Genomic DNA, 26,254 nt, shown 5'->3' with positions numbered 1-26,254 from the left:
GTCAACTTTAAAAAAAAATTAATTAAATTGACTTAATTTACATGTCTATTTGGGAATAGTTTATTTAGCTGAAACTAAAAACTTTTGCTGAAAGCTTAAAAGTACTGTAAATAGTAAATTCTAGATAAAGATAAAAAGTAACTGAAATAGTGCAGTAAAATTCATTAATAGTATCAAAAAGTACAATGAGACTCATGAAAAGACATATAAAATAATATATTTACATGCAAAGTTGGCGTTGTCACTTAGAGCAGTCAAAATCAGATACATATTTGATATTACAAAAATTGAGCATGTTGAATAGTGTACGAAAGAGTAAAGACATGGTTTTGCTCTTAAGTTTTAAGTGTCAAACTACCACAAAGTATTGCAAATCTTGCAAGCCTATTTTTGCTTGGCTATTAAGAACCCAATTGCTTAAGGACTTTTGCATTATTTGGAGTTTTTGTTTTTTCCTTGCCTTAAATTGGAAGGTATAATAAAAATAGCATTATTTATTCTTTTTTCTTTTTCTGGCTATTAACATTATTTTGACATTGTTTTTTTTTGTTTTTTTTTTCCTCAATTTGCTTTTAGCATTAATAATCAGGATTTTCTATTACTAAAATAAATGCTAGAATTATTAGATATGAGAATTCTGTTATTACGTATTAGTTTGAGGGCATAATTAGTATATCAATCCAAAAATATAATAATTGGCATTATAAGAAGGAATTATTACCAATGCATTAGTGACTTGACAATCCTCAATCATGTTAGCAAAAGCTAGATTTCTTTTAAAGAGGTAATTAACTAAAATCATAGTAATTATTAGTTATCTAAGATAAATTATGCTCATTAATTACTCTAACATGTGTCCACACAAATATCCAAGCATTATGCATCATGTTGGTTAATCTTTTTCACTTTAAGCTGTGGTTAAAAAAGAAAGGGTAGGAGCAGTACTCCAAATGAATGTATTCGGGTCAATATTAACATTTAACAGCTCTCAATTCATCAAACTGTAACAAAATATTTTTTTTTTTTGATAAATCAAACTGCTACAAAATTAAGGGCAAAAATAGTTTTAGAAGTGGGAAAGATGAACAGACTACTAGTGGCTCCAGGTCAGCTGTGAACTTATATGAGTTTTCCTCTGTATTTCTTCTTGCCATCCAAATTAGAGACCCAATCCCAAATACAAAACCATACAAATTAATATCCATGAGTCTTATTAAATCACTATCAATAACATATAGAAAGAATTCAAGCTACAGCAACACTAATGATATAATAAGAAACTATGATCATTTACTTTTCAGTTGCTTCAGCTGCATAAACAACAGATTTTAAATCCCTTTTTAATATTGTTCTTCTTGTTTTTATTTGCCACAGCAACATATAGAAAACAAATTAGTGAATTACTAATACATAAATCATGGTAGAAGTATTTATCCAATTCAAGCAATAATTCCACATTGTACTCTACAAAAGTTTGCACATTAGGGATAGCCTATTAAGCGATCATTAGGCTCTGAATGGGCAAATGCCAAGGGTGAGGAGGGAACTTTGAAGTTTGCTTCACCTACAGCATATTCTCTCAAGACAAGCTCTACTTCTTCTACTACCCCTATTCTCCGAAACCACCTAGCCAATATTTCTGAAGCTTCTTTTCCAACAATAATACCACCCTTCTCTAAATTTACCAGAAATTCTAATGCCTTGTTAAGCTTGTTCTCGTTTTCATAAGCAGCCAACACCAAAGCCACACACTTATCACTTGGTTCAAGACCAGCCCTCCTCATATTTTCAAATGCAATACCTGCCTTTTGACTTTGACCTGCCATTCCATATGCATTTATAAGAAGCCCACACAGCTTAACATCAGGAGGTATACCGGCACACTGAATTGCATCAAAGACTCTCTGAGCTCCTTCAGAATCACCAGTCATGGAGTATGCTCTTAACAGTGCCTTGTAAACTTCCCTTCCAGCGGATATTTCTTGGGCATCCATTTCTCTAAGTAAAGTCTCTCCTTGCTTTGGCATTCCAGCTCGGATGTAGGCCATGATCATTGAGCCATATGATCTTTTATCCAAAGTTTCTCCAATCAGCTTGAGTTCTTCAAAAGTTTCTTCAGCCAGTTTAAGATTCCCAGCTTTGCTGTACATGTGAATCATGGCAGTTAAAGTTACCTGATCGCAGATCACACCTTTACTTTTCATGGATAAGAGGATCTTTTCAGCATCTTGAAGTCGGTTCTGCTTCCCGTAATCATGGATTATTTTGGTATAGTCACGAACATTGGCTTCAAAAGATTCTTCTAAGAGGGTAAGTTCTGCCACCTAAGGAAGTGCAAAGAGCCATGAATTCACTTCAGGTTGTAAGGAGGTTTAAAAAGTCTTAAGTTTCATTTCAATGCACCAAAATATACAATATCTGTAAGAAGGAAATTTCAATGAGAAGATTAACATTTTTAGATGTCAATTGCAGTAGAAATAAGGTAGGCATCTGACCAAAGCAAAACAAAATCATGTTTAGTGCAGAAACATGCTAATGCTCTATCTTCTTATAAATTTCTTCAAAATAAAATGTTTCTTATCTTCCTCATTTTTGCTTAGCCAAAATTTATAAAATGCCACAACTTTCAAAGAAAGTAAACAATTTAAGATTATATTGTGTCACATATTATCTATTTCTTCCAATATTGAACCATAAAGACCTCTTTAAGTGGTTGAAACTTGAAAGTCACCAATTCTAATTATATTCCCTATTGTGCTACACTATGCCAGTCCACAACAATAACCTCTCATGGACATTAGATCTCACCAAGTGAGGTAGAACTCACTTAAGACCTCATCACTAGACTAAAGATAAATTTACTAACATTTGATAGGTTTGACACACTTGACCTTTTTCCGGGGAATTCTATTCCCACATAAAAAATTGGCTAAAACCAACCAGAGCATTTTGGAGCTCGTCACTGTATACTGGCAAGAACCTCACTAAGTCAGTAGTATGATCAGAAGCCTTCAAAAGACCTGTGTGTGTGATTTCCATAAAGATTTCATCTAATATTTTCTCCAATGTGGTCTTCAACTTTATATAAGCCTTGGAACTCAAATCAACATTATACTTAACACTACAGTAGCAACTAACAAGCAAATTCAAACCAAGACATTCTTACAATTACACACACACAGTGCAAGTTGTCCAATCAGGCATGAGTTAACGAAATCAATAAAGATTAGAAAATTGCAAATGAAAAAGGAAGAAGTACCTGAAGATAAAGCTGATAATCCATTATCTTCAACTCTTTAAGAACTGCAAGCCAGTCAGCTCTATCAGGCTTCATACGCCTCACCCAAGCTGCTAACAAATCAGACAAACTGCCTTTTTGAGGAGATAAGCAGATAATCTGCTTCATAACGGCCATACATCGTTTGGTCATTGTAGGAGGAAGTTGAGCTATGGCCTTCTTTTGGGCTTCTGTGATGTTAGTACCTATCTCTACCCACTTATACCTCGGTTTCTCTACTTTATTCTCTGGTTTTCCTGTATCTTCCGCATTGGGAGCACCCAATTGACAATGTACTTTACCGAAACTAAATTCTCTGGGTGTTTGGAAAGTACAGTTTCGCAAGGGAAAGTAAAAGGTTTTCCTAATATTATTGATTAATGGGTAAGTTGACTTGGGATAAATTAGCATGTTACAAGCATAGGTCCCCATTAGCAAAGTGAAATATCAAAATATAAAAACGTGTTTCATATATTTATGAATTTGCCTTCTTTTGAAATATTTAACTAGGGGCAATCCCTCAATTTGCATATCTAAAAAGAAACTGGCATAAATGGATGAAAATACATCAAGGGTATCAATGAATGTAAAGAATTAGATAATAATTCATATAGGTTAATGTGGTTGATAAAATGACACAGAAAAGCATAAACTTGTAAATTGATTTTGACGTTACAAAGTGAAATAAGATAATGGAGAAATGAAACAGAAGAAGATAAACAAAGAATGAAAGAATTCTGCTTCCCACAGCAGTAGAGGCAGTAAGGAAACACTCAAGACTGTTCTAACTATCCATAAAGTAAACCAGGATGTTTAAAGGTTACCCAATGAACAATCCGAGAACTCAGGCAGATAGCAGAGGAGGAGCACAGCAAGGGATAAGAGGAAAAAAAACCTGTTGGTGATACAATCTGGTAATGGAAGGAAGTAGAAAGAAAGTGTATGGGGATCTAACTAAAGAGATGAGTAAACTGCTGCTTGATGAGTGGTGATTTTAGTTTGAGGCCTCTGGTTTTGTAGATACAGATACTGGCTCATATAGACTTGGGAGAAAATCACCTGTAACTTGTATGCAAACCCTGCAATATAACACATTTGGCCCAACCAAAATCAGACACATCAATAAATCCTAGTCAAATCCACATTAGTAAAACTAACAGAATCAAGGGTTAGGGTCAAAATAATGCAATGAAATAATAGCTTTTAGCTTCTGTGCAAGAATAAGTTATTCAATTTCTACAATCCAGAAGAACATACAAAAAAAAATACACTGAAAATGTTTTAACTTGTAAGACGTGAATAAACCAACTAAAAAGAAATATAATCCCATAAATTAAGTTAAATAAATAAATATATATATATATTTTAAGTAATGGGCTCTAATAACACAACATTCCAGCTCTCGAGTAGTCAGGTTCAACTGCGAAATACAAAACTGGGGACTGGAGAGCAGCTTGAGCAGACAATGCTAATCATGTTCATTACAAATATATAAACTGAACGCTTCCATGAAATTACAATCCTCTTATAACAACAGAATCGAGCAATCATCCATTCAGAAAATCAACAAACTAATTACATCATCATTTTCAATGGTTAACTTTCAAGGCTTAAACTCTTAAAACACTCAATACTCAGGTAATGGAGCTCATGCAAAACTCAAATTTTACAACTTCATAAAACTAATTATTCGCCATTTACTCTCACATGCCATTATGATTGCAATAAAATTCTGGCTATTCAACACTTGAAACAAAACAAAACCCGGCATTTTTTTCAAACAGTGGCTGGACCAATGGACGGAAATTTTTGGTTGAATAACGCAAGGCACGGGAATGATAGTGAAATTTAGGCACTTATCCATACAAATAATGAGGCCCTGTTTGATTTTCCAAAAAAAAAAAAAAACAATGAAAATTTCAAATTGTGAATTTTCTTTTCTATACCGACTAAGTAGTCAAATAAAACTAGATAATATAGCACTTAGCTATTAAAAACACACACACACAAACACTAGATAATATAATAGGACTAAACTTGTTGGTGCAATTCAGAAGCTAGATTATCATACTTCAATAACTATAAAGAGAATGAATGGTGAAGTAAGAAACAAACCTACGACGTCGTTAGGAGGTCAAGTAATTGTTGCTTTGGTTGTTGTTGTGGCCTTCGTTTGCAGTATGCAGAAAGAAGAGCAAAAGCCCAGCTGAGCTTCGCGAATCGAGTGGTTGCCTTCTTCGTTTGCCTCTTTTCTAAACCCCACGATTAGATTGAGAGGTACGACGTCGTTGAAGCTCCACTACTCTATTCTCAATCGAGGAGGCTTGACTTTTATATATATATATATATATATATATATATATATATAAATCTAAACCTAACATAATCTATACTACTATTTAAGGGACTGTTCCTGTTTGGACTAAATTTTTTTTAATCCAAAATACCCTTATTTCCCTAAATTTAAGCCCAGACAAAACTAAAGGACAACAAAGTAAAAATACAACTTTAACTCCTACTAAAACATTGTCTTTTCAAAATATGATTACTCTCTCACTAATCCATTTATCCACTTATTCAGAAACAAACTTCACGTTTAAACTTTTTTCTTTCTCTATTTTTTTAATTGGCCGAAAATATTTCTTTTTTTTTTTTAAACCCACGTTAAAAGGTTACTATTTTTTTTTGTAAAATTTAATAATTTAAAAATGCTTCTTTAACTTCCACTTAAAACATTATCTATAAAATAGGACCACACTCTCACTACACTCACGTTGGTTTTCAAACTCAAATTGATTCTTCTTCAGTTTTCCAATCCTCTCAATTCCTTGTTAATCTTCTTTTCACCATTATCATCATTTTTTCTATTTATTCTGCTTAAATTTGCTCTTGCTTAACGGAATGTGTATGTCAATATACATTTGTCTTTTCTATTTTGGTTTTCTAATTCATAAATAACTTCTTATATTTTAAAAACAAATCAAATATTTGTGTACAATAGCCCTTCTATTTCAACCTCACATTTAATTTCTTTCACATATTTCTTCAAGAATGTACTAACTAGAAAATGAATGGCATTAGTGCAAGAGAGAGTGGTGATTTCGTTGATGGGCTTTTGGCAATAGTTGTTGATCACAGGCTGCATTCTGCAAGCAAAGATGAAGCAAACATTGTTTGTAATCAGGTTTCCCAAATTCGTATACAACTTTGAATTGACATCCTTTTGGCTCTCTCTCTCTCTCTCTTCCTCTTTTGGTTTGATGATGTGTATAGAGATTAGAGGTAGATTGTGGCTAATATGAACTTTGTGCAGGAATCAGATGTGAGATTGCCCATTGTGATTGGTCAAATGGTAGGCTGAAACAAGGTCACTTGCAAGAAGTAGCTCAGTAAATGAGATATTTATTTATCTAAACTCCATGGAACGCATGGATTTTCAAGATTTTCGTGTATTTTGTCCTCCAATTCCAATAGTTTGTTTGAATTTTGGACTTGAAGTGTAGTCAATAGCAAAAATGTATATATCTCTGATGACCTCTATTTAGATACCTCACGCCTGTTGGGTTCTCTATATCAGCAAATTATGTTTGCTTCTATGAGTTGTTTAGTTTACATTTGATTTCCTTATTTTGTTATTATTATCCTTTCCATATCATTATCTTCTTTTTTTTAGAATGATTCCATATCATTATCTTATCTTATCTTTTTTTAATATTTTCTTTTCTTTTATTTGGTCTGATGAGTGTTTAATATTTTCTCTAATTAATGAGTCTTTTTTAAAGAGTGAGAATGATATATATTATTGTTTTTTTTTTTTGTCTATTTTTTCACTAACCACACGTTTTTTACATTGCATTAAAAAAAAAAAGATACTCTCATATTTTCTTTAATTCCTATTGTTTTGTTCAAAATTCAAGTATGAGTTCTATTTGAACTCAAATTACTTTTTTAAAACTCAAATTGATATTTTTAAAAAAAAAAGTTGAACATTGACTTAGAATTTAGGGGGAAAAAAACTTATTCTTTTAACGTGGTTTAGAGTCTGAAAGAAAAAAAAAAAAAAAAAAAAAAAAAAAAAAAAAAGATCTTTTAACTCCCACATAAAATAGTGCCTACAAAATAGGATCACATTTTTTCAAACTCCAAATATATTTTGTTTGTATAGGTATACATTTGTTTTTATTTGATTACAATATTATGGTAGAATTTGGTTTATATTTGACTTCCTTACTTTCTTGTCATTATTCTTTCCATATCATTATCTTATCTTATCTTTTCTTTTCCTTTCTTTTTTAATCTTTTATTTTCTTCATTTATTCAGTTTGATGAGTGTTTAATATTTTTCTCTAATTAATGAGTTTTTTTTTTAAAGAGTGGGAATGATATATATTTGTCTTTAATTTTTTTTTTGTCTTTTTTTCTACTAACCACACGTTTTTTACATTGTATAAAAAAAAAAAAAAAAACAGTCTCACATGTTCTTACATTCATGTTATTTTGTTCAAAATTCAAATATGAGTTTTATTTGAACTCAAATTACTTTTTTAAAACTCAAATTGATATTTTTTTTTAAAAAAATTCTGACTTAGAGTATAGGAAAAAAAAACCTTATTTTTTTAACGTGATTTAGAGTCTAAAAGTAAAAAAAACAAAAATTCTTTTAACTCCCACATAAAATAGTGCCTACAATAATGGTGCAAAACTATTGATCCAATTGATTTATGTTTTTTATTTTTGGTTGGGAAGGGGGGGGGGGTGCTGTATTCATTTATTTATTGAAAGTCTCAAAAATGGATCAATTTTGTTCAGTTATATGCTCTAAAAACTATTCCTTAATTCTGGATTCAACATGTAAGTTGATTGTAGGACGTGTTATGTTAGAGCTGGTGCTACTATTAATCATATTCACACCACTTTTTGAGTGGAAGCAACAATATTCTAATCAACTTGAAGCAAATCTAACCATATTCCAAAAACATAAATATATATTTGAAAAAGAGTAATATGTGAAAGAAATGTGAGATTGAAATAGAAGGGTTATTTTATTTTTACAATAATGAACAAATATTTTATTTGTTTGTGGAATATAAGAAGTTGCTCATGAATGTGGAGGTGAACTTCTAGATATATGCGTACTCATTGGAATGCAATCTAGATAATGATATTTATCATTACCAATAAGAGTAGGTAATGGAGAATTTTTAATTTTGAAATCACTAAATGGATTCTAGAAAGGTTTTTTTTTTTTTTTTTTTTGCTGAATAGAAAACAAAATAGTTTACTCTCTAATTTTAGTACTCATTTAATAAGGAATTGTAAGGACCAAAAATAATGAACAAGCCCAAAAGCCCAAGGGAGGTCCAACAATTCAAGGTCCAAAATAATGAATTTGTAGAAAGGGAACAAAACAACAAAGGATAATGGCGTCCTGAAAATTTCACTTGGACAATTAATACAGGCACTTAGATTTTTCTCTGAAAAGGATCTATTACATTCACTTGTCTCAGTTCTTTCTCTCTTCCCTAAAGCAAAAAAGCCCCCCCTTCCTAGCCACATTCATCCTTATTTATACTCCTTGCTTTTGTTATCTCCACCCTTCATCTCTCACCTATCCCAGCTCTTTTGCTGACACTTGTATATTTACTTGTAGAAGGTAGTGGAAAGAAGTTCCTTAGCTGTAACTTGTACTGTTCAGGTCACCTCCACATCAATGTGTTGGAGCATTTTAATATTAAATAATTAAAATGAATAAAATTTATAACATAAATGTAAAAATGTGGGAGTGAATGTGGAAGATGAGAAGTTGGTGAAAATGTTTAATCTTACATTGAAAATGAGAGAGACTATTTTGTTTTTTTTAATTGTGGTGATTAATGGGCTAACATGAATTGTCTCAAATATTGGGCCAGATACGTGCGCAAGGGGGAGGTAAAAGGTGGAGGTGTCAAATTTGGAAATGAATCAGCACCTTGGATCCTCTTACTTGACAGCCCATTCAGAGTAATTACCATATCCGTTGGTGAGTAAATGGCCCGAATTAATATTCTATTTTTATTATGGAAAATAATGAGCCATTAACCCACTTAATGGACTATCCGTTTGGGCCTTTTCATTATTCAGAAAACTCCTTATCTCACCATTAATTGTGTAACTCTAGCCCACCAAAATAATATCCAACAACTAATCTTGTAACACCCACTATATCATAATAATGGACCTAATTAATCATATTAATTTGGGTAGTAATTTCGTGAGACCCATTGAGCCTATAAATAGACCCATTCAGACACAATCCAAGTTACTGCAATATACACTACAAAAAAATAGAGAGATTCTTGGCAAGGAAGGGTGTTCTTTCTGGTGGAGTTTTGGGCTTGAACACTTTGTGCAAAGGTTGCTCTAGCCATACGACACTTGTTGGGCTGTTGTATCCTAGGGGAGACAAGTCAGAGACGGTCTGCACCGGTTACAAAGTTTAGCCAACCAAGGCCTTGAATCTCCTTAAAGAGAGCGAGTGCCGCGCCTCAATCCAAATAGTGTTGTGTAATCTCTTTCTTTAAATTAATAAAAAATTCAGAAGTATTATTCAGTTTCTCTTTGTGTTATTTCCATTATCATTGTGTTTGCACCAACAATTTTAAGGAGATTCAATACATGGAGTCTACACAAGAGAAACCAAATGAGCCTATTGGAGATCTTAACAAACAATTTCGCTTTAAAGGAGCCCACTTCAAGAGGTGGAAAGAAAAGGTCCTCTTCTACTTAAGCCTTCTCAAAGTTGCCTACATCCTTACTGAGAAGAATCCGTCAAAGATTCTTACCGATGAGATGAGTGACGAAGAATATATTCTCCATCAAGAAAAAATAGATAAGTATACAAAAGATGAATATAATTGTCGCTCTTATCTATTGAATTGTCTTGCCGATCATTTCTATGATTATTATGATACAACTTACAAGTCTGCTAAAAAAATTTGGAAAGCTTTACAAAATAAGTATGATACCGAGGAGGCAGGTGCAAAGAAGTATGCTGCTAGTAGATTTTTCCGTTACCAAATGGTGGATGGAAAATCGGTGGTGGATCAAGTACAAGACTTCCAAATGATTGTAGCAGAATTAAGATCCGAAGGCATAAAGATTGGAGACAATTTGGTGGTAGCTGACATAATTGACAAACTACCACAATCTTGGAGGGAGTCCAAAAGACTTTGCGGCACAAACAAAAGGAGACATCCTTGGAGACTTTGATCATACGCATCCGTGTGGAGGAGGAGGCTAGAGGACAAGATGCATTCATGATACAAGAGAGCAATGGTAATTCCACCACAAAGGTAAACCTTATTTCATCCAATAATAATATGCCCAAAAATCATTTTCCTAGAAATTGTCAATTGAAGCAAAAAAAGAAAGCCTTTAAAAACAATAATAGATCACCTCAAGGAAGGGGAAACCTGAATAAAAATTACAATAAGAACCAAGGACCCCTTCACAAGATCAATTTAATAGATCCTGTTTTGTCTGTGGCAAGAGTGGGCATATTGCTCGATTTTGCAAATTTTAGAAACGTGAATCTATCCCGCAGGCTAACGTAACTGAAGAGCCTTTAGTGGCTATGATTACAGACATCAATATGGTGCAATATGTTGAAGGGTGGTGGGTAGATTCTGGTGATAATAGGCACGTCTATTATGACAAAAATTGGTTCAAATTGTACACTCCTTTTGAAGAAGAAAAAACTGTTATGCTTGGTGACTCTAGCAAAACCAAGGTTATTGGGAGTGGTGAGGTTGAATTGAAATTCACTTCTGGACGTGTGCTAACATTGAAATATGTACTTTACACTCCGTCCATGAGGAAGAATTTGATGTCAAGTTTTTTGCTTAACAAGGCTGACTTCAAGCAAACTATGGAATCTGATAATTATGTAATCACTAAAATGGATTATTTGTGGAAAAGGGTTATGCTTGTAATGGAATGTTTAAATTAAATGTTGAGAATAATAAAGCATCTATCAGTTCAGTTTATATGCTTTCTTCTGTTAATTTTTGGCATGCTCGTTTGTGTCATATAAATAGTAGATATGTGGGAATCATGAGTAGTTTATGATTAATTCCAAGACTGTCAAAAGATTTTGAAAAATGTGAAACTTGTAGTCAAGCTAAAATTACAAAAAGGCCTCATAAAAGTGTTGTAAGAAATACCAAATTGCTTGAGTTAATTCACTCTGATTTATGTGAATTTGAGGAAATTTTAACTCGTAGAGGAAATAGATATATTATCACTTTTATTGATGATTTTTCAAAATTTACAACTATTTATTTGTTGAAAAATAAAAGTGATGCTTTTGAAAAATTTCAAGATTTTTTAAAAGAAGTTGAAAATCAATTCGGTAGAAAAATAAAAAGAATAAGAAGTGATAGAGGCCGTGAGTATGAATCAAGTGCATTCAACTCATTTGTTCAGTCTTTGGGAATTATCCATGAAACTACTGCACCATGTTCACCTGCTTCTAATGGTGTGGCTGGAAGAAAAAATATAACTTTAATTGAGTTAACAAATGCCATGTTAATTGAATTTGGTGCACTTTTACATTTTTGGGGTGAAGTTATTTTAACTGCATGTCATGTTTTGAATAGGGTGCCACATAAAAAGTCACACACCACACATTTTGAGATGTGGAAATGACATAAACCAAATTTGGGATATTTGAGAGTATGTGGTTGTCTTGCTTATGTAAGGCTTACTAACCCTAAAATACCTAAATTAGGTATAAGAGCTACTACCTGTGCTTTTCTTGGTTATGCATTTAATAGTGCAGCCTATAGATTTTTTGATCTTGAAAACAAAATAAATTTTGAATCTGGTGATGCAATTTTTCATGAAGAAAAATTTCTTTTTAAATTGAAAAATAGTGGGGGTGAAGAAAATATTTTATCACAACCTAGTTCTTCTACTTCACATCTACAAAATCAAGAAAATCTTGAAATGAAACCTAAAAGAAGTAAAAGAGCTAGAGTTGAAAATGATTTTGGTCCTGATTATTATGCTTTTAACATTGAGGAAAATCCACAAAATTTAAAAGAGGCCTTAACATCACCTGATGCTATATTTTAGAAAGAGACTGTAAATGATGAGATGGAATCTCTAATTTCTAATAAAACTTGAAAATTAGTAGATCTTCCACCGGGTTGTAAGACTATAGGTTGTAAATGGGTCCTTAGAAAAAAGTTGAAACCGGATGGATCAATAGATAAGTTTAAAGCTAGACTTGTTGCAAAAGGCTTTAAACAAAAAGTTGATCTTGATTTCTTTCATACATTTTCTCCGGTAACAAGAATTACATCTATTAGATTGTTAATTGCTATTGCTGTAATTTTTTATTTGAAATTCATCAAATGGATGTAAAAACTGCTTTTCTAAATGGAGACCTAGAGGAAGAGATTTATATGGATCAACCCGAAGGCTTTGTAGAGCTTGGACAAGAAAGCAAGGTATATAAGCTAATTAAATCCCTATATAGCTTAAAACAAGCACCTAAGCAGTGGCATGAAAAGTTTGATTCTTGCATGATTGAGAATGGTTATAAATCAAATGAATGTGATAAATGTATTTATTCTAAATCATGGAATAATTTACATGTTATTATTAGCCTTTATGTGGATGATATGTTAATTTTTGGCTCAAATATGCATGTTATAAATGAGACAAAAAGTATTCTTAAAAGCCATTTTGATATGAAAGATCTTGGTGAGGCTAATTTTATTTTGGGCATGAAAATTACAAAAGTATGTGATGAAATATATCTTGATCAATCATATTATGTTGAAAAAATATTAAGAAAATAAAATTTTCATGATTACAAAAGTGTAGCTACTCCTTTTGATTTTAGTGTTCATTTATTTCCCGTGAATAATGATGATGAGATTTTTAATCAAAATGATTATGCTAGCATCATTGATAGTTTGCGTTATGCTACTGATTGTACTAGACCTGACATTGCATATGCAGTAGGAGTGCTAAGCAAGTTTACTAGCAAGCTTAGTAAAGATCATTGGCTAGCTATTGAGCGAGTCATGAGATATTTAATTGGTACCAAAAGTTATGGCTTGTTTTATACAAAATATCCTGCTGTGATTGAAGGTTTTAGTGATGCCGATTGGAATACTTTGTCAGGTGATTCTCTCTCTACCACTGGTTATATTTTTACCTTAGGTAGTGGTGCTATTTGTTGGAAATCTAAAAAGCAAACAATAATTGCTAATTCAACAATGGAAGCTGAATTAATAGCATTAGCTTTAGCTAGTGAAGAGGCGAATTGGCTTAGAGATTTGTTATATGAAATTCCACTTTGGGAAAAGCCAATTCCACCTATATTAATTCATTGTGATAGCACTGCTACAATTGTAGAGTTAAAAACCGTTATTACAATGGTAAATCCAGACCTATAAGAAGAAAGCACAGTACCGTGCGATCTTATTTGAGTAGTGGCACCATAACTGTGGATTATATTAAATCTAATGATAATCTTGCAGATCCATTTACCAAGGCCTTGGCAAAAAATAAAGTCTGGAATACATCGAGGGGGATGGGACTAAAGTCCATAGAATCATGAGCCATGTATGAGGATACCCAATCCAAAGACCAGAGATCCTGAGAATTTGGTTCAATGGGAAAAACGAATCATACGATGGTCGTAAGAAATGTACAATTTATTTTATTAATTATTTATTTTGTAAATAATTTTTTAATTGTTCATCCCTATAATGTAAGTGCATTTATCCTGTAATGTGGAGAGATTGAGTAAAAAACTCTTAATGAAATTTGTAACTCGTATGAGTAGGGTGTCAGAATTACAGGAGCACCCTTAACAAAATTTCACCTATGTGAGTATGGGGGTGGGGCCGCTTCCTATGAGATTTGGACTTAATCTCAAATACACTCATGAAACCAGGATCAGCACTTGGCCGTAAAGTGCTAGCTATAAAAGCTCATGTCAACACTTGGGTTGTTATGTGTAAGCAGTGACGCTTAATTTCCCTAAAGCAGTCCTAGTACAAGTCGGAGACCACTATGACTCTGGAGTTGAGATCGCTGTTTTACTAAGTGAAGGTTCAATGCAGAGCACACCTTCATGATGCATAGTGACCCATCTTTGCCTGGTAATCTCTCTTTAACTACAAATTTAATATTAAAATGAGTGGGGGATTGTTGGAGCATTTTAATATTAAATAATTAAAATGAATAAATTTTATAACATAAATGTAAAGATGTGGGAGTGAATGTGAAAAATGAAGAGTTAGTGAAAATGTTTAATCCCACATTGAAAAGGAGAGAGACTATTTTGTTCTTTTTAATTGTGGTGATTAATGGGCTAACATGAATTGTCTCAAATATTGGGCCAGATACGTGCGCAAGGGAGAGGTGAAGGGTGGAGGTGTCAAATTTGGAAATGAATCAGCACCTTGGATCCTCCTACTTGGCAGCCCATTCAGAGTAATTACTACTTTGTGCAGAGGTTGTTCCTCCTACTTGGCAGCCCATTCAGAGTAATTACTACTTTGTGCAGAGATTGTTCTAGCCATACGATACTTGTTGGGCTGTTGTATCTTGGGGGAGACAAGTCAGAGACGGTCTGCACCGATTACAAAGTTTAGCCAACCAAGGCCTTAAATCTCCTTAAAGAGAGCAAGTGTCGCGCCTCAGTCCAAATAGTGTTGTGTAATCTCTTTTTTAAATTAATAAAAAATTCAGAAGTATTATTTAGTTTCTCTTTGTGTTATTTCCATTATCATTGTGTTTGCACCAACACAATGTAACAGATAAAGCTGGTGCTCCTTATTCAATGCGGCCAGAAAGCTTGGTACGAAGCATTCAATGCGGCGTTCACAGCTACCTGCCCTCAAATCTGATATTTTCACTTTCTCTATTATGTATCACCAAATTACCCCTTGTACTTCTCTAGGCAATCCCCTTTTTGCATCCTCGGATTCTCAGGTTCTTGACTTTCATCCTAATTGCCATCTCTTTTGTTCCTTAAGCTTCACATTTGGTCCTTGGGTTTTCATCCTGGGTCCTCGGGTCTTCATCCTGGGTCCTCAGGTCCCCACAGGAATCATGAATTTAAAAAATGCTTAAAACTGGTTTGTAGATATTCTTATGTAATATTCAAGGTGAAAATCTGTTTTGGTATTTTGTTTAACTAGAAAGGGAGCACACGAAGCAACACAATTCCTCTCTCAAATAGCAATGACCTTTGGTCATACAAATTGCGTTCATTAAAGCAGTGAACAACAGGAAATGCTTAAGGAAGGAGCACTATCATGCAATGATAAACAAATGCAATCTTATATAATTTTTGGTGCTATAGAGCAAACATATTCTGCTATAGAATACTCTTGGACTAATCACCTATAATTATGATTTTGAGTTGTTCCTCAAGACAAGTTGATGTCAAGTGCACTACGACTTAGTAAAGTGCAAGTTTGTAGTTTGTATCCTGCTGACTTGAATGATAACTATAGCTCTTAAATAAAGCTCATTCTTTATTCTCTCTCTCCTATTTTTGTATGTCTCTGTAAATTCTTATATTGGAAGGGACGAGGGAAAATATAAGAGACAAATGGGGGGGGGGGGGGGGAGAAATGCAACACATTACATATCTCATTTTCTCTTCCCACTCCAACACAAAAATAAAAAGAAGGTCAGCATATATAGTCACATTGGTAAAACCATTGGTCAATAAATATTTAAGATTTTGTGTTTTTATTACAATGAAAACCTGTCAAAAAAAGACGCAAGTTGCCCACTTTACATTACAAAAAGTGCTTAAAAGTAGTTGCTAAATTTAAATTTAGGCTATTTTTAACTTTTGTTATGGATGTGTAGTAAGTGACTAAATTTTAGGATTAAACAAAAATTGATAACTGCCATAATTTTTTTTTTTTTAATCTGAGAAGATAATTGCCAAAAACAACAACAACAACAACTCCAAAAATTAAGGAAACGTGTTCATAAAAAAAAAATAAAGAAACATGGAGCCTAGAGCATTTCCTTTAACAAAACTAACCTTTGAGTAAGCGCGTGAGGCTCTTTTATTTTTTTTTGGTAAATATTAATAATTTGCATTCATTATAAATTAAAATTACTACACATTTTCCAATCACTAAAAAACTAGAAGTGTGATGAGTGTTAATATTTGGTACAAATGCATAACACTCATCAAGTTAATGGAAAGTCTCCCCATTATGAGTGTTTTTAATGTACAAATTTTAGTTCAAGTTAACATAAAATTGTTTTTAAAAGAATGCTTTAAGGTGGCTTTACACGAATTGATAGCTCATCTCTATTAAAAGTTTTTTTAAAATTCACTTTTAAGTCACTTTAGTAATCCTCTTATAAGGAAAATAGTAGTTCTTAATTGATTGCGTTTTGGGATTTATTGTAAACGAGACGTTTGGACTTTGGAGTTGTCCCTCTAAATTTTGATCCATTTTTTGGTTAAATATATATATATATATATATATATATATATATATATATATATATATATATATATATATATATATATATAAATCTTGATCTTTCAAACTTGATATTCTTTCAATCTTGATCTTTCAAACTTTATATATTTTTTTAAAATATATATATATATATATATATACTAGCCTTTGGGTAAGAGTTAATTTAGAGTATTTATTATAATTTGGGATTACTACGTTTTCCAATCACAAAAAAAATCTAGAGGTGTGATGTGTATTAAGTGTTTGCAGGTGAAATAACTTTTCATCACACCCCTAAGTTTTTTTGTGATTGAAAAATGTAGTAATTTCAAATTATAATAAATACTCTAAATTAACCCTTACCCAAAAAATAGAAGAGCCTCTGAGCACGCGCTCACGCGCGTGCTCAGAGGCTAGTTTAATTTAAGTGTGTGGGGTGTGAAACTCCCTCTAAATACTAGAATTTGATCCTTATACTTATGTAGGCTTAACTCTTAACAATTGGATTGGCATTTTTTTTTAATGAACCCAAAAAAAAAATGTTTCAAGCATGTAATTATTGACCTAGTCTACTTAAACTGAAAAAAATTTACAATGTGGAATACCCTTGGGTGCATTAGGGTTATTCACGTCATGACACCGAATTTTTGCAAAGTCCACGACTTGAACCAAGCAGGTCTTGAATCCACAAGTGTGATTTAGTCTAAAACTCCTACCAATTCACCACACCCAAGTCATTCGATTGACAGTTACAAGATCCATTGTTTGCTCTAAAATTTTACCAACGTGATACATTGTAATTTTTTTTAAAAAAAATTTAGAAGGTGTTAAATTGTATTTTTATTGCCCACCCAACGTCTCAATTTTATTTTTTTTCAAATCCTTCATTCCTTCTTCGTTTATTTTACTATTTTTTATTTGGGAAAACCCGTTTTACCGGGTCAACTGACTTTATAGCGGTCCTAGCCATTCGGGCCTCCCAATGTGGAATGGCAGCCCATTTGTTTTAAAAAACAGCATTTGATTTCTGGTCTATTATTAAGCCGTTTTCTTAATTTCTCCAATTTCCACCATTTTCAAGCCTCCTCTTTTCAATTTTTTTTTATTTAAAATTCAGCTTAATCCTCCTAAAGAGTTTTTCACAATTTTGATGATTTTCCATCACTTTCCATCGAGATTCAAGTGGGTTTTCCTCAAAAATATCAATTTCTCCCATATCAACTTCTCCTAGCAAATCCATTTTCTTCCTACCACTTCCATGGCTTCCACCTATTCACAAGGGGATTCAAAATTTATTTCCTTTGATGGCAAAGGTGGCAAGAGATACAAACCAAAGAGTTGGAATAGCAATGAGGATCTACTTCAAGACAAAAATACCCACATGTCTTCACAAGCCCTTCAACGGGTAAGTTCATCTTTCTTTTTACTTCTTTTTGGTGAATTACATGCCTTGGATTGTTGTTTGGAAGTGTGTGATTACTTTTGTACGTTGTACAATGGTTTTGTTAATGCTTAGAGAGTGTTTGTAGAAAGTGTGTTAAAGGGCATGGGCATTTTTATTTGCATGAGCTATGTCCATGTGTAGTGTTCTTGGACGAGTTTAGTCGTATTAATTTGGTTTGTTAGGGAAATGTTTTTTAGTGGAGGGGTATTTAGTTGAAGTCTCGACCATGATCAATATGGGACAATGCTATTCTTCTCTTTTTTTGAATCAAGAACCGAATTCTTTGCTTGCTTCTTTCTGTTTTTGTATTTCATTGTTGTATGTTTCTGACATTATCTTTGCAATTTGGAAAATTTTTCTGATTTTTACGTTGGTTTGTTGTGTGTGTGTGTGTGTGTGTTTTTTTTTTGGTTAGAAGCCTACGTCTTACAAAATTAGGGGGTCTCTTTCAGACGTTCGTAATTGTTGGATTGTTATGGGTCCTGAGGTTAAGGCCAAGATTTCTGCTGCTGGTTTGAATCATTTTCTTACTTCTATATATAATGATGGGATCGTTGAGCACAAGGACATCAACCTTATCATAGCTTTATCGGAAAGGTTTTGGGATACTACGAACACATTTCATTTTCCGGGTATTGGCGAGGTAATGTTGACACCTCATGATTTTGCAGTGATAACAGGTTTGAGAATTGGGGGAAAGCGTATAGAGGTGAATGACAATCTCACCAACTGTGATGTGGAGCGTTTATTAGGGGGGTTACCTCCTAAAGGGTCTGAGCTGAATGTGAAATTGTCATGGCTTGTGAAACATCTTCGGGGAATTGAGGATGTGGAAATGTGTGTACGGAGTTTCATGCTTCTGCTCATTGGCCAAGTGTTATCCCCAAACACTGGGAGTACAGTCAGTCTCCGTTACCTGGCATCCTTGGAGAATGTGGATGATATTGGGAAGTATGATTGGGGAGGCATGACTTACGCAACCTTACTCCATTATATGGTCCAGTATTCCCGGTGTGCAATGAACAATTTGGGTGGTCCGCTATTTACTTGGGAGGTAAATTTTGGGTTTCTCAAATTTTTATGTTCTAAGTTTGGGAAATTTGAGCTTGATGCTGTCTTGTTTTGTGTTTCAGATTTGGATGTATGAGTACTTTGGGGTTGGTCCTAAGCTTCATAATTCTAAGGCTCTGGTCTTTCCAAGATTTTTCCGTTGGTCTTCCAGGAATAGGATTAGTGGGGGCAAGAAGCGTACATTACAAGATTGGCGATTAATAATTGAGAGCTTGACTGAGACGAATGTGAGTTTTTTTTTTTTTTTTGGCTTTCTTTTCGTTATTTCTTTTTGTTTTGGGTTGCTCTTTTTTTTTTTTTGGATGAATTAGTTCTTTTTATATTGCAGATGAACTTAGACCCTTGGCGGGCTGTCCCAATTTCTAATGAATATTCTGGACTTACCTTGAACCGCTGTAAGATCTTATTTGAATGTCCTTTGGGGAGGTACTGGTACCTGGGTGATCGAGTGCTGGCACAGGTGGATCACAAATACCCTCCCCTCTTGCCACAAGACCCCCCTGACTCGATGCGAAAAGGAGGTTTATTGGAAGGAGATGACTTGAAAGCAGCTCTAGCTGGAAGTGATGCCATGGGAGTGGCTGGAGATTATGGAGAATTTGTTCAGAGGCGCCTGCAGGGGCGCTTTGCACATTTATGTGGAGAGACTGTGAGTTGTTTTAACGGTGCCTTGGTCATGTATAGTAACGGCCTTGTCTTGCAAGGAACTGCAGAACAGGGTTCTGATTCTGAAGGTTCATCGCCTGAGGGGATTGCTCCTCAGCCCTCTAGTCATGTTGAGGGCCCCCGTGGTTCTTTCCAGGAGAGGTACCCTCATTTTCCTTCATGGTCATGCCGAGTGATGAATCAAGATGGCTCTATTGGATATATGCGACTTGACAGGCCTGAACATGCTCCAAATGTTCCATGGACGGGCCAGGTGGCAGTATGTTGTCTTGCATTCATCTGGTGCTTTTTATTTTTGGTGCATGCTTGACAGTTCTCTTCATGCAGATTGGGACTGATCTTGTTAATGAGAGTCTGCTGATGATTGAATCACTACAACAAACCATTTATACACAATCAGCTCAAAACTTCGCTTTGGTATATTCTTTCCCCTTCTGTCTTCTGGAGATTCCATGTTTGAAATTTGTTCTTTTCCCCATTTGTCTTCTTGCCTCCTTTGTTGGCATTTTGGTTGATTGGTCTTGGGTTTGGGGACACACATCAAGTGAATCTCTCCTGATATTTGTAGATTCGCTTCTTTCTTGTACATAGTTATTGTTTTTTTTGTAATCTTTGGCTGCTTTGTGTTTTCTTGCATAAAGTAGTCCTTAAAAATTGTGAAGCTGGGTTCTCAGATAATTCACTTTGCAGAGGGCGGAGTTGGCAAGTGCACGGTCTCACATCCAGACTATGGAGGGATTGTTTGAAAGGCTTGGAGTTGGAGCTGGTCCAAGACGATCACAGCGGGGTGATGAAGGAGGTTCTGGGAGTCGTAATACAAGGAGGTCGTCTCGTAGGAGAACCCGAGGCCCTTCTGATGAAGACGAAGACATTTGACTCTCTCCATTTCCTGCAAAGCAAAAGATTTTTCTTCTTCTTTAGATTGTGTTAGTTATTTAATGTGATGAACAATTAGAACTTGCTTACTCCGTAGACTATGTATATACAGGTTGGAATCTATGAAAACCGAGGAAACTCTACCCATTTTCACGATGAAAATTTGTTGCAAGATCAGATTACTTTCCAATGCCCCTAGTTTATGTTAATCTGATGGATTTTACAAGCCAAAGAAAAAAAAATGGTAGCTCATTCATTTACAATTGATTAAGCACGTCACAAAAGTATTAGCCTAGTTCATTTACAAGCAACTAAATTATATGCGCATAAGTCCAATTGAAGTTATAAGTCAAATGCCCCTAGTCTACGAAATGTTTTTTATTTGCAACTTTCTAATGCAGCCTAGTTTACAAACAATTTTTACAAGCTATGGAATTATTGCATACAAGCTACATTGAGAATTTCTACATGTTATGAAACAAATACATCTGGGGTTTGACATTGATCGAATGCCCCTGCTATACAACAATAGCGGCTCTAAGAATTTTTTTTAGGGTGATCACTTACAAATTTAAATTATACAGAATCTAATAAAGCATTAACTTGAATATTTGCTACAATTGTGAGTCATGTCACTAAGGAGAGTAAAATTGTTGTGACTGCAAAACCAAAAAAAGTATAAATGTCGTCACCATCAAGGAGAACTGGCAACCATAATATTTTTCTTGGTACTATTTTTTAGGAAAAAATGAAATTAGAGATTATTTTTATTGCATAATTTGAACAAGCTACAAATTTAAATCTTCAGCGATTTTTATCTTTTTGTTTTGTAGTAGGCTTTTTATTGAATAATTAGATCACTTGTTGTAGTTTGGTCTTATCTTATTTTTGTTTAGTTTATGTTTGTTGTTATTTGGGCTAGTATTTATTGTTGTTATTTAAGTTTTTTTATTTATTTATATAAAAGGGATTAAGGATTATGCTTGGGAGCATAATTAATTTTGAAGTAATATTACGTCCGCAGTATTTTTACAATAAATTTTATGCAAAAAACTGTTATTGGTGAATAAAAATATAATATCAGTATTGAGCCCAAATTAGAATTAATAATAGCTTACAACATTGGATTTGTCATAAAATTATTGTGAAGATGTTGAGAATGTAGCATTATTCTTATTTTTATTAAATCCAACTTTTTGTAATTCTCAAGTTAGAGTGTTCAACATTTTATTAGGGTAGCCACAATAAATTAGTTTAGCATATAAATTTTTTTTTGGCAAATATATATATATGCAATTTTTTGCAAGTCAAGGCAGTTCTGTGACCACCCTGGTTTGCATGTAGAGTCGCTAGTGGTATACAAGTGTGTTTATTTACAAGTTATAGGCTCAAACAAGGTTCGATATTGATCGAATCTCCCTAGTATACCAAATGCGTTTATTTTACAATTTGTGAAATCAATATGTAAAAGTTCAAATGGGCTTTGATATTTGTTTTTTTAGAGAAAGTTTCAACCTATGGTAACTGCTTCTGATGATTGTGCTTTTTGTTATCAGATCAAGACACCAATCGATTTTTTGTGTAGACGAAAATTGAATCCAAATCTCTTACATAACTATCAGAGACTTTACCAATTGAGCTAACTACAACTCTCGAGCTTTGATATTTGTTGAATGCCATAGTTTATGAAAAATGAATTTATGACTGATTTGACAAGTTAAAAAAAAGTTATACACACACACATATATATATATATATATATATATATATATATATATATATATGTTAATTCAATGCTCCTATCTACAAAATAAATTTTTTACAAATAATAATCTCACTATTTAAATATTACAAAGGGCAAGACATTATCTGAATGGCCCTAGTGTAATATAGTTGTGTTTCTTAATAAATCATTTTAACTAAAAGAAGTTGTAGTGATTGAGTACTAAAAATCACATTAATCCCCACCTACACTATATAGGTTGAAACTATCTTAAAAAATCACATTAATTCTATGTCAAATTGGTGTGAAAACAAAGTCAAATTTGCAAAATTAGAAAAATAGGGAAGGCCTAGGCCAAGTGCTGATTGGCGCTTGGCTTGAGGCTCAATTTGTTGATCAACAAACAAAGAGCTGGGGCCAAGTGTCAATTGACACATGGTCCTAAGTTTTCAGTACGATTTCGTTTCGCGTTCTCATCTATTTTAACCTTTCTTTTCTAGGTTTTTAAACACAATTTTTTTAATACAGAAGATTTAGGGCCTATTTAGTACTCATTCTAAACTTATATTCTTACATTTTAAATAATATTACACACTTTTTTACACACTTTTTTACCCACACGTATTTAAAAAAACTATAAACAACATTTTTCAAACTACTCTACCAAACACTCCCTTAATTTTGTCAAAATAAAAGTTTGCCCATCAGTAATAACTATTTAAACACTTATTAAACTCAAAAACTTGGATTCAAAATGGAGAATTCTAAAAACCCGAATCCAAAATAGAGAATTTTAGAGCTTCATATCATCTTGAATCTTCAGAAGAATAAGGGTATATTTGGTAACTGTTTTTTCCTCTTATTTTCTGTCTATTTTTCAGACTAAAAAACTTGTTTGACAACCCAAAATGGACTAAAAACAAAAACTGTTCTCAAAACTCAATTTGTGAAGGAAACTGAAAACATGCAAAAGACTGTTTTCAGTTTCTAATTTTCAAAAGTCAATGAAAATACGCATTTAATTTAATGAATCTATTTCATTTAATGAGTTAGCATTAGAGTTTAAATCCTAGTAACTACATATTTTAGTTTTTTTTTCTTCAAAAAACTATATATATATTTTAATTTCAACTAACCAAACATGTTATTTATTTCAAAAATACAAGAAATTTTTTTTTTTTTTATATCCCCAAAAACAAGTTTTTGAAAATAAAAAGCAAAAACGGTTACCAAACATAACCTAAGTCTTTTGTCAAAAGACCAAGATTTTTATTAAACACCTCTTTTAGACTTTCTTCACTATCAAAAATGGACAAAAATAAATTGCTTCCCACTTATTGGGTGGTAAAACTTTGTGATCCTCGCCATAATTGGCAAATATTAGACTTGAAAGCTTACTTGTTGAAATCTTTCTTAGGTTGTATTTTGAGCACAAGTGTGAAATAGGTACTTCATTTGACTTGACCTCCATCACTCTTTTCCCTTTCATCTAAGAGACGAAACATTCTCCACGTCCATTTGAAGGGAATTACAAAACAAAGATGGTATTAAAAAGGGAGAAGGGTACATAAAATACAGAGGGAAAAGGATCCAAGGAAATTACAACAATTTGTCGATATAAATGCAAATGAGAATAGGAAAAGAGTATGGGGATACTACATGAGAGGAAATAACAAAGAAATAAAAGTCTCTACAAAAATTTGTTATTTCAGATGAAAGGTTTGATCTTGCAAGAGATACCGCAATTTAGAGCTTCTATTAGGAATGGCAACGGGTCGGGTTCGGGCCGAGTTTTTGCATACCCGGGCCTGACCCGCGAGCCAAGACCCGAAACTCGGACCCAGACCGAATATTAATCGGGTTTTTTTCTCGGGGCCCAGACCAACCCCGCGGGCCCTGTTTAACTTCTTGGGCCCAAATTTGGCCCAATCCCCAAAAAAAAATTTGAAGCCCATTAAATTTTTTTCCTAAATTCAAGCCATCACTACATGATGTAAATATGGGCATTGTTAGAGATGAAAGAAAATAAATATGACAAATTAAAGAGCAATGGGAAATGAGAGAAGAAGTTCAGTAATGAACGAACTGAGATCGGGCTAATGTCCTTTCTAAGGGGTTGCCTGAGGCGTGATAAGGCGAGGTGAGGGCGTGCTGAGGCCGTGAGGCGTGAGAGGCTGACTGAGGCGTGGTGAGGTGAGGTGAGGTGAGGGAGGGGCTGATTGAGGCATGGTGAGGCGAGGTGAGGAGGAGTGATGAGGCGAGGTAAGGGGGAGTGATGAGGTGTGGTATGGCCTATGAGGGGCTGACCGGCTGAGGCGTGACTCTTGAGGAGTTGAGGCGAGAGGGCTGAGGCAGTGAGGCGAGAAGGCTGAGTGTGTAGTGAAAGGGGCGGCTGTGTGTAGTGAGTAGAGAGTAGAGACTTAGTTAGGGTTACAAAATCAGGTGATATATATATATATATATTTATATATTTATATATTTATATATATATAAGGGGTGTTTTAGTAATTTAACATACCGGGTATTTATCCGAGTATTTATCCGAGTCGGGTTTCGGGTCGGGTCCGGGTTTTTTTGATAAAACCCAGACCCGCTTAGAGTTTTTTTTTTAAAACCCATATCCGACCCTATTCTTTATCAGACCGGGTAAAACCCGGCCCATTAGGGTTAGGCCGGGCCGGGTATTCGCGGGTCGGATCTAAATTTCCATCCCTAGCTTCTATTTTTCAAAGACCATTGGACTCAAAAAGAGAGGAATTAATAGTGACTTATTGAGTGGTAGAAGTTTTTTAAATCATAAACAATGATTTAAAAAAACTTGAATGTTCAAAGTACTAGAATTGAATTCAGTTCTTGATTTTGACCTTTTTTTCCCCCCTCCAATTCAATTTTTGATTGAACTGATCGGTCTGGTTCGGTTTTTAAAACAATAATCTTAACAATTAATAAGTATATCAAAGTGTATCCATTTGTCAAGAAAAATACCACTTTTTCTTTTTAATATAATAATTCCGTAGTTACAAGGAGACTTGGAGTAGGGGTAACAAAATTGGACATGACTTGCGAACTCGACATGACATGAAATTAGTAGGTTATGAGTTGAGGCTTAATGGGTTCGTGTTATATTCGAGTTGACACGACGGACCCGTTTGATAAACGGGTTGGGTTAGTGTTCAACCTATGAAACTTATTTGACCCGTTTTACCTATTTAATTAAGTGAAACTTTACCAATATATATATCCTTCAAACCCTAAGTATATAAACTTATTAGTTGTTGTGGTTTATTTTCTTTGACATATTGTGATTGATTATTTGTGATATTGGGATATGTTTTAGTTTTGAATTATTATTTGTGATGCAATTATTCATTAATTTTGAATTTTATATTTAAAATATTTATTTTTTTGTTTTTAATAAAATTTTTTATTCATTTTGATTAAATCTGATAAACAGGTCGACACGATTGATCCGTTTAATAAATAGGTCGTATTAAGGTTGGGAAATCCTAATCTATTTAATAAACATATAAAACTAGTGTTAACCTATATAGTTGGATACGCATGAGTTTATCCGACACGAATCTGACAGTGAACATGAATTGCTACCAATTATTTTTAAGGTATATATATAGTTTAAAAAATATATATATAATAGGAAAAAAATAAAATAAAAAATGGAGCAAGGTTTATTAAGCATC

At 33.6% G+C, this 26,254-nt stretch overlaps 1 protein-coding gene across 1 annotated transcript; it reads right to left on the bottom strand.

Annotated features, from left to right (window-relative positions):
• Positions 1–1,270: 1,270 nt before the first annotated feature.
• LOC142611615 (uncharacterized) lies at positions 1,271–5,581 on the bottom strand. The gene is made up of 3 exons (XM_075783703.1): positions 5,393–5,581; positions 3,260–4,356; positions 1,271–2,324 (listed from the first exon to the last, which is right to left on the bottom strand). The coding sequence occupies exons 2-3, from the start codon at positions 3,707–3,709 to the stop codon at positions 1,482–1,484; spliced, it is 1,293 nt and encodes a 430-aa protein (XP_075639818.1). The 5' UTR covers positions 3,710–4,356; positions 5,393–5,581; the 3' UTR covers positions 1,271–1,481.
• Between the last annotated feature and the right edge of the window lie 20,673 nt (positions 5,582–26,254).

This window comes from Castanea sativa, chromosome 10, assembly GCF_040712315.1.
Source record: "Castanea sativa cultivar Marrone di Chiusa Pesio chromosome 10, ASM4071231v1".
NCBI classification, from domain to species: domain Eukaryota; kingdom Viridiplantae; phylum Streptophyta; class Magnoliopsida; order Fagales; family Fagaceae; genus Castanea; species Castanea sativa.
The sequence above is the reverse complement of the archived record's forward strand: the minus strand, read 5'-3'. Positions and strand labels throughout refer to the sequence as shown.

Excerpts from the sequence above, each read along its gene's own strand:
- LOC142611615 (XM_075783703.1), bottom strand. The coding sequence starts at position 3,709 with ATGGGGACCTATGCTTGTAACATGCTAATTTATCCCAAGTCAACTTAC. Across the intron at positions 2,325-3,259 it reads ATTATCAGCTTTATCTTCAG|GTGGCAGAACTTACCCTCTT; the intron begins GTACTTCTTCCT and ends GCACTTCCTTAG.